Source organism: Meleagris gallopavo, chromosome 1 (genome assembly GCF_000146605.3).
Source record: "Meleagris gallopavo isolate NT-WF06-2002-E0010 breed Aviagen turkey brand Nicholas breeding stock chromosome 1, Turkey_5.1, whole genome shotgun sequence".
Lineage (NCBI taxonomy): Eukaryota > Metazoa > Chordata > Aves > Galliformes > Phasianidae > Meleagris > Meleagris gallopavo.
Window position 1 is genome coordinate 66,983,392 of NC_015011.2, and position 9,500 is coordinate 66,992,891.

Here is a 9,500-nt window from a genome sequence, read left to right on the forward strand (position 1 = left end):
TCCTCCTAATATCTAACCTAAACCTCCCCTGTCTCAGTTTAAAGCCATTCCCCCTTGTCCTAAAATGACTTCACTGCCACAATTACTAGTTATGTCAACTATTATTTCACTCCTTCCCCTCAAAATTTATCTCTGATCTGTAGACATAATAAAATTATGTGTTCTGGTGACTATTTTTGGAGTAAAATAATGTCAAGCAAAAAATACACAGCCTCTTCAGACACCTTCAGATACTTTTCATGTATTTTTTGGCAATTTTTGTGTCCAGGACTCATCAGAAGATAGAAGTTATCCGTATTCTTTGAAGTTCTGGCGCTAGAAGTATATTTTGAAATAATACCAAAACACTGCAGTTTACAGCAGATGTTCACAATACAGTCCTGTGTGCATCATCTCAAATACAAAGGATTTAATTTCATATTACTTTGATGCCGAGATATCACCAGATCCAGAAGCACGATGGGCTTTGATGCTGTGCTCATGCTAAGTTTCCCACAAGAATATGATTTTTCTTATGGATAATAAATATGTATTATATAACTATGTAAGATATATGCTAGCACATCTTCACTTTCTAAAGTGTTCTAGTTCAACTGTGTCACAAGATTTCATCACCCACCTTCTCCCAAAGACTTTCCACCATGGAAAGACATTTAATGCAGATAGAGTGAAATGTTGGTCCTGCTGACTTCAGTGATTTCATGATTTAATTACCAAGGGTACAAGTTTTCACCAGGGAACCTGTGCACACAACTCTGCTTCAGGGGAAAATGAACTAAGGTTTGTTTTTAACAGAATCTTCCTTCTAGTAGGGCTGGAAAAAAATATTTAAGATTCATCTACGAGTGATTTTTGAGCCAATCTGTTCACAGCTGAATGATGACAGAAACTGGCAGTCAGCCCAGCATTTTTAAGCACTCTTCTACTTTCTAGCTAAAAGCTGTTAAGTATAGCAGAAGATATGAAACTAAGCATCAACTGAATGACTTTAAAGGAATCTTTAAAGAGCACAGATCAGATTTTCAGAGTTTGCAGCCCTTCTCACTATGAATATCCAAAAACTCACTAACCTACAGCTAAGAATTACACTTCTCCTCTATCTCAGTTAAACACTCCAATTATCAGTGGGAAAATATTTAGAAGATGTTGAGAAGGAGGAATTGAGGACAAAAGATTACTGTGGAAAGTTTGCTGCAGTTGCCTCCATGCTCCTGTAATAGCTTTTGGTTCCCTGCTGACAACTTCCATCTAAGGAGCTTCAGACACAAGATATACAAAGCTTGTCGCCAATGTGGTCTGCGCTCCCGTTCTTACAGTTCCATTGGTCTTTGTGTTATGAGGAAAAAAAAACCAAAACAAAACACAGCAAACAGTCCTCTTTTGCAACATGCATACAGATAGCCTAGATCTGGCCTTTACTGAAGCATACTGGCCAGGAAAGATGGGGAAGGAAGTGTGAAACAAGCTGGGTTTCTCCAAAATTACCACCAAATCATGCAGCTCTGCAGTGTACTGGGGCTCTTGTCTGTTTGCTTTCGTCCCTTTCTGCCACATAAACACAGTAGATTCACTTCACAGTATGGGACTTGCCAAAGTCAAAGTGAGAAAGTCTTGCATCACAAACTACATTTTTCTCACATTTTTGACAGAAGACTTTCAATGCAAGATGGTTTCAATGTTGTGCTAGCATTTTAAGTGGCAAGTTCCTTTTTGCTTTACTTGGGGATAAGGTGGAGGGAGAGTCACACTTTCAGATGAGTTTCTTCTTTTTTTTTTTTTAATTTCTCATTCTCTCCTTCAGCTATCTTATCTCTGCATGCTCCAAATTGGCTATGTAAGCTAGGGGAGAAGAGAATAACTGAGATGCTGGTGCTTTCCAGTTCTTATGTCAGAAGCTGCCACTCAACACAGGCAGCACTGGAACACAGAGTATAAAAAGGAAGCATAGGCAAGTAGAAAACTCTGCTAATTAAAGCATGTGTTAAAAGAACTAGACTTAAAAAAGGGAGGCACCTTCACTGTGCCAGCTGTTGAGAAAGAACTTAAGAGGTTCTGCGAATAATGAATACTTGCATATCTCTGAATATTGAGTTCATGCAACTGACAAATCCTTTCCTTCCACTACATCATAGACTTCAGTACCAACCAGCACCACTTTCTGCTCAAGGAAATGCCAGTCAACCCTCTTTTCCAACAGGCAGTGTGGCACGTGAAAACCCTCTCACACCACCCAATCACCTACACTCTGAGTTGCAGAACCTTTCATTGTCCTCCAACTCTGAAGGCAAATGTATTTGTGAAGTTCAGAAAAGAGCTCATTTGAGCTACTTGCAAAGGGCACTGCTTACAAGCAACTAGTGATGCACACAAGGCACATATAAAGACTTGAACTTTCTCCTGTAGGCAGCAGCAACATTACACCACTTTAGCTGCATGAGCCAACTTTGTGCTGAAACAGCTTTGCATTGCCAGAAAATAAATATTAAGCCATCATATTAAATCATCAAATGAGCTTGTCAGGGCAATAAGCCCAGCTTATGCTTATCTTTCCCTCTATATTAGAAATATAGATAGCAACATTAAAACTAAAACACTGAAACATGCAGCAGCATTAAATCTATGTGGGGGCAGGCTACTTAGTAAAATGAACAGTTATTCCTTATGCTAAAGGAAGATGGGGGAAATGGTGTAAGTGACTGTATTTCCTAAGCCTGTATATCTTCTGTGAAGACTCTCCCTTTTGTTGGCTATTCTCTTTCCTTATAAGCCCAGTGCCTCAATGTTTTCCAAGAACTGTTTATAAAAAGGTCACTGGGGAATCTCATCATGTGACTTTGACATTCAATTGCATGGAACACACAGGAAAAAAAGCCTTCAGCACCAAGAATATAAAGGCTCACAGAAAAGTAAGCTGAAATAAGCTTATTAAAGATTTTTTGCACAAACATTTCCAGTCAGGGTTGGCTGATGGGAATTTTGTACAGAGAACCAGTTTTAATGAAGACATTGTTTGCTATGTCTAGCTGTGTCAGCTCCATTTGGACATATCAGTTTGAAACCTGGTACAATTAACAGCATCTTTATTTTAAACTAATTTGAAAAACTGTTCACTCTATTGTAAATATTAGTTCTCCCATAAAATATGAAACTAATCAGTGCAGCCAAATCAACCGACACAGCTACAAATAAGGTCATTAAAAGCTGTACGGATGATCAAAACATTCTCAGCATTTTTCACATAAAGACAGATAGATCTAATTCTTTTTTACTTTTTCTTAAATATCTGTCTGATCCCTGTAGCCAGGGGGCCCAGATAACACAGAGTATGTAAATAGCACAGGGCTCAGAATTGTGAACAAGGACATCTGAACTTTCCAGATTTCTGCTGCCATCTGCTTGCCAGTGGCTTACTTACCATGTACGCTGTGAAAGTAAATGATGCATGCTCCAAATTCTGACAGTAGGCAACTACCTCAAAAACCTTGACTAAAACTACTGAAAAGTCCACAGGGATTCAAAGTGTAAAAGCTACTCTGTACTACCTCTGTGTATTGATCCTCCTGGGCAAGTAAAATTGCAGTTCAGTGCAGACTAAATACTGGAACTGATCACAGAATATTAATTCTAGTTCCACCACAGTGATAGACCTTAGCACTCTCTGCTCCTCTCACACATATTTCCCCGTTAGGGTTAAAATCTTAACAGATTACAGATCCTCTCTTCTGGCTAATCTCTTTATTTATCTGCCAGGACAATAAGACACATAGGTCAATCATTTACTCATACTAACTCGCTTTTATGGCAAAAACGGAGCCTGTTCCCCCTTAGTGAACTGCACCTAGCCGAAATGATTCCATTCTATGATTCTATGACTCCATTCTATGAAAGGGGTATATTTTGATGAAGAAATTAGTAATGGAGGCAGAAAGATCTTTGCGTAGCAAGTAGCATAGACTTTGCATGTAACACTGTGTGAGGAGATTTTGAATCTGTACACGTGTGCAAAGCATGAAGTCCCTGTCTGGCACTACCTATGTTTGCAAAAGCCAGTCCAAAAGGGTTTCAGCTGCCGTAAAGACTGTTGGTTATTGACGTCTGTTTTTGTTCAGTGGTTTCAATGCAACTATGTTTATTTGTGACAATTTCAAATTGGGCCTCTTTTCCACACTGCTATAGAAGGAGAAACTACTAACTTCTCTGAATTTAGTGTTTGTTTTGCAGCCTATTTTCATGTGTTATATTCCCAAGTGAATTTGCATAGAAGATAAAAATCTAAATACGTACAAAGGAACGTCTATATATTAATAAACATGCACACCTGGGCATAACACTTAGATGTTTGCTTAAACAACACGGCCCTGGTGGTGAATGGTGTGCAGACAAATACATATCCTGACACTACTACGCTCCTTCCACGCAAGTACATGCAGATGCAGCCCACACACAAACATGGATGCCGCATTTGTTCCTGCCGATACAAAACACACGCAGCCAGCTTTTGCCCAGTCTCCCTTTAATGCCCCTCATGACCACATCCTACACTTCTCCCACTTCCACAAAAACACTCTTATGAGTGTTGTACAAACCTTTGTTGGTAACTTCCCAAGAAACTTCAAAGAGCAACAAATCCTCCACTGGTAGGTCTTCATCTTCCCATTGAGGAAGCCCATTAAGAGAGGTCATGGACAGTGATCTAGCCAGTGGCATTTTCTTCAGCCCCTAAATGCTCACCACGCAGGCCACAACAGTTGTACTCAAATGTCCGGTTAACGTGGCAGTTCTCTGCAGTTCTGCTTGGAGTGGTCTGCCGGTGTGCTGGGTTTGGAGAAGAAAATTTACTCAGATAGCTGGCAGCTAATGGGTTTAAACTGTCTGACCACCAGCATTAAATTGGCTCAGTGAAATCCTCAGGGCTTGAGAAGCAGCTGCTGGCAGAGGTAAGAATTTAAAAAAGACTGACCTGAGGAAGGTCTTCACTTTGGGGGCAGGCCTTTCTTCTGCCCCTAAAGGGAGATAAAAATTGGTTTTGAGCTCCCCAGTCACAACATTCAGTATCTTCCCCTTCAGGAACAATTGAAACTCACCAGCTGTAAATTCAACACTGCCCTGAGCAAACTCCAGGAAGGAGGACACTCTGAGTTCACCACCTGATCTGAGTCCGGCCCCCGAGTCCTCCCCTGCCTGTTACCACTCGTGGACTTTCTCTACCTGCTGGCCAGCAAGGTAAACGGGCTTTTTTTACATGATGCCTCTTAGATTACTTGCCAGGTTAAGCACTGTTACCTATTCTTGTTCAGTCCATCAATTCAAAAGCACTAATTTGCCTCACACAGTTTGACTTCCACAGTGAATTCCAGCTGCGTTCCCCAGGCTCTGAGCAAGCTGTTGATTTCATTCTGCTCTAGAGCAAACCTGCGCCTCTGAGAGTTTCTACAAACAGAGTTACAGTTGCTCTATTTACATATTTTTGGTGGCACTTTCTGCAAATCTTGTCCCCCATTTTCCACATGGTTTCTCTTTTTCTCTGGCCTCTGGGTCCAGGGAAAAAATACACCCATCTTGCTGCAGCACAAAGCTAGGATACTGCAAGGAGTGCACACATCTGCAGAGCTTGCAGCTTAACTCTCCCCAAGACCTACAGAGCAGCTGCCTACTGTGATGATACTTACATGCTTATGCTGAGAGCCTCGTTCCTCTGGGACAGCTGTGTCAATTGAATCAGATTCTGAGATTAGAGAACAATTTGCCCAAAATCCAGAGTTCAGCACTGACCAGATCTCCAGATCCCCAGGTGAGATCCAGGGCATCACTAGCTCTATGGAGGGCAATGGCAGGCGTGAACTTCGTAGCAGCACAGATGGACAGAACAAGTCCAAGGCAATTGGTTTAGAAGACAGGCCGCCCATTTATGTAAAAGTAATACAAATATGACTTCCTTTTCTTTACTATATAGGAACCAGTAATAAATACTACGATTTGCATAATTGCATGGAGTGGACAGTTTCCTATAAAATAGAAATGTAAGGGACACTGTAAACCAGTAAATATTTGAACTGTGGGAGAGCTTAAGGTCCACATGGACCAACATTGTTTTGTCACAGCATCACCATATTCATCTCTTGTTTACCATTATGCTGCCAGTCTACAAGAATGGACGTGTACACAACAGCACACAGGCAGTGTAGTACCTCAGAGCAGCCTGGCTCACATTATTTAGATGCAAAACCTGTAATACTGTGGGTGTCTCCTCATTTCTGAACCCCATTTCTGAGGATGGCACTAGATAATCTTTGAGGTCCCTTCCAACCTAAGCCATTCTATGATTCCACCGTTCTATGATTCTAATATCAAATCTGCCCAAGTCACCCTTTTCTCTGAAAACCAAGGCAGGGCTGACAGCCTCACAAACGTCATTCCAGGTGACGAGTAGACAGGGCAAGTCCAAGCCCGCCCACAAGCTCAACCGCAGAGCCCCGTGCCACCCCAGAACCAGGCTCTGTCTCGCACACTGCGTGTCCTGCTCGTTGACCACTAGGGGGCGCCCGGCGCGGTAGCCCGGCCGCCATGTCAGGGTACAGCGTCAGCTAGCAATGGGATAGCGGCGGTAGGGACCGACGCCAGATGAACGATGGCAGTCCGCTGCTCCCAGGCATTCAGCAGCTGTAACAAGCCTAAAAGACATGTGAACAGTGAACTGAGGTCGAAGTAATACAAACTGTAAGGTTTTCATGTAATCTAAGGTTTTCAGGTTTTCCAAGCTTTTCCAGTTTTTTGGGTTTATTTATTTATTAATTTATTTATGGTAGTTTGAGGATGCTTTCACTTTTTAGGGTTGGCAAAAGATGGTAGAACTCCTTTAGCCTTGGAAAGTGGGTTTGCAAGGATCATCAGCTCACAGAGTATCATAGAATTGCAGGGGTAGGACGGGATCTTTAGAGGTCATCAAGTCCAACCCCCTGCTAAAGCAGGTTGCACAGATTGACATCCAGGCAGGTTTTGAATATCTCTAGAGACTCCACCACCTCTCTGGGCAGCCTGTGCTTGTGCTCCATAACCCTCACAGTTGAGTTCTTTAGAAGTTCTTTAATGTTGGTACCTGTGATCCTACAGAAAGAAAACAGCTCTCTGGGAGAAAGGTTATATTTCTGTCAGTAAGAATGGGCAAATCTACAGCATGTGCAGTGGAGGGGCAATCCCCAAGAGCAGAAAGGAACAAAATCACTGCCTATCCTCCATGCAAAGTGCATTGAAAGGAAAGTGGTGAAAAGGGGACAGTGCTAACACTAGAAGAATGTGCCATTTTTTGTTGTAGAAATAGGAAGTCACTAAGCTTAGAATAGCTTGGACTGCAAGGGACCTTAAAGCCCACCTGGTTCCTATCCCCAGCTCTGGGCAGGATTGCTACCCACTAGATTGGGCTACCCAGGGTCTCATCCTACCTGACCCTGCACACCTCCAGGGATGGGGCATCCACAACTTCTCTGGGCAGCCTGTGCCACTGCCTCACTACCCTCTGTGAAAAACTTTCCCCTGACATCTAGTCTAAATCTCTTCTCCTTTAATTTAAAAATATTCCCCCTTGTCCTATCGATATTCACCTGTGTAAAAAGTTGATTACCCTCTTGTTTATAATCTCCCTTTAAAGACTGCAAGGCTGCAATGAGGTCTTTACGGAGCCTTCTCTTCCCCAGACTGAACAAGCCCAGCTCCCTCAGCCTGTCTTCATAGGAGAGGTGCTCCAGCATTCTGATCATCTTCCTGGTCCTCCTCTGGAGTTTCTCCAAAAGCTCCTTATCTTTCCTGTACTGGGGGCCCCAAGCCTGGACACAATACTCGAAATAGGGTGTCAAGAAGGCAGAGAAGGACAGTCCCCTGCTGGCACTCCCTCTTCTAATGCAACCCAGGATACCGTTGTACTTCTGGGCTGCAAGCGCACCCTGCTGGCTCATGTTAACGTTTTCGTCTAGCAGGACTCCTAAATCCTTCTGAGCAGGGTTACTCTCAAGCAAGTTGTTCTCCCAGTCTGCACGTAATATCTAGGGTTGCCCAAGTGCAATACTTGTAGAATTTTTTTCTTCTTCTGTAATATAACAGAAGGACAACTGCTGAATTGGAAAAATGGGAACCTACACAAAATAATAGTTCATAAAAATACTTTCTACAAAACTGAAACTGGTTTTGAGTCCAGTCTTTATGTTCCCATATTACTGTTATCACCAAAGTACACAAACACCCTCAGGTAATGCATTATACAACATGACTCAAGCTGGCCTGGCATCATAGGCAGTTGCACCAAGTTCTCAGTCAGCTTGTGGACATGAACTATTCTCACTTGCAAGATCTTGGACAATAAGAAAGCTGTGTCTGAAAAGTCTTCAAAGAGAAAACTGCACAGTGTGTGTTTTGTTTTGTTTTTAAATTTCCTACAGTTCTCTGGATATTGACAGGCAGGAATAATAGGCAGACAGGAGCACTCTGCCCCATATAAAGCTCTTTTTGATACTGTTACATTCCAGGATGTTGTCATCTCTACTGGCTTTAATCTAACTCCTTCTGTTTGGGACGCCTCAGTCCCTCCTGTAGAACTACCTCAAGAAAGTTGGAAAATCAACTTCAGCCTCTCTGGCCGTGAGAAAGAGCATGTTGGGGAAGAAACAGTGAATACTGTTTATTGACTAAGTTTATAATGAGAAAAGTGCACCTGGGTCAGATGTAGAAATAAATTATATATAGATACTAAAAATGTTCATAAACCTGGGGTTAAATTTTACAGGTTTGTAGAATTAGTTACATGCACAAGCTGTACTCTGGAAATTGAGCAGTAGGTGGCACTGATGGTATTAACAGTTCTCCAGTGTCTACTGTGTTGTTTTGCTTTTGACAAAAAGCTGTTTAATTCTTCTGACTAAATCTTTGTTCACGACAAACCTTAGTTTTATAAACGCTGTGGAAACAGAATCACAACACAATCAGCAAAATGGGGGATCTTTGTCTGGAAGAAAAGCCCCTGCCTCAGGCTGAGCTGTACAGGGAAGAAGGGAAAAGAAGAGCAATGAGAGGATATTTAATAAAGTGAGCTCTCTACTGTACAGGGTGTTATGCTCCCATCTAGGATGCAAACTCATGGACAAAGACACAAATACTTTCACAGATGTACAAACACAGCTCAGGGTAGTTCTGAATTCTTACTCTTTTATCTTGTGTGACATTGAAAGAATTGTTATCAGAGCTTGCAGCTCGGTTTCACAGAGCTTATCTGTATTTTCTCAAGGAGGCAGGAATGCATTATTTTACTTCTCTGTCTGCAAACAATGGCTTGCCCACCTTTCTGTGCTTTGAAAGACTGTTCAGCAAACTCAGAGATGTGGTGCTGAAAGAGGCCTTTCCATTCACTCAGTTATGGCATAGTAAGGACTTAACTTTAAGATCCACATTATCGAATGCCCTTGCTGCATGTCCAAAGATTTGTTTCTGTTTATTCTTCTGACTCTTATCTTAAA

General features: G+C 42.0%; 1 protein-coding gene across 5 annotated transcripts in view; it reads right to left on the minus strand.

Moving 5' to 3' along the window:
- GYS2 (glycogen synthase 2) overlaps window positions 1–9,500 on the minus strand; it is a 49,232-nt gene that overhangs the window by 37,432 nt on the left and 2,300 nt on the right. Inside the window, exons 1-3 of one of the 5 annotated variants that reach the window (XM_010715755.3) lie at window positions 5,085–5,144; window positions 4,961–5,003; window positions 4,587–4,815 (exon numbers count right to left, since the gene is read on the minus strand). The exons of 1 other annotated variant lie outside the window; for it this stretch is intronic. In XM_010715755.3, coding sequence (XP_010714057.1) covers window positions 4,587–4,707 — 121 coding nt within the window. In that variant the 5' untranslated portion in view covers window positions 4,708–4,815; window positions 4,961–5,003; window positions 5,085–5,144. 3 more of the 5 variants (XM_031555301.1, XM_010715764.3, XM_019616841.1) reach the window with 3 other exon arrangements.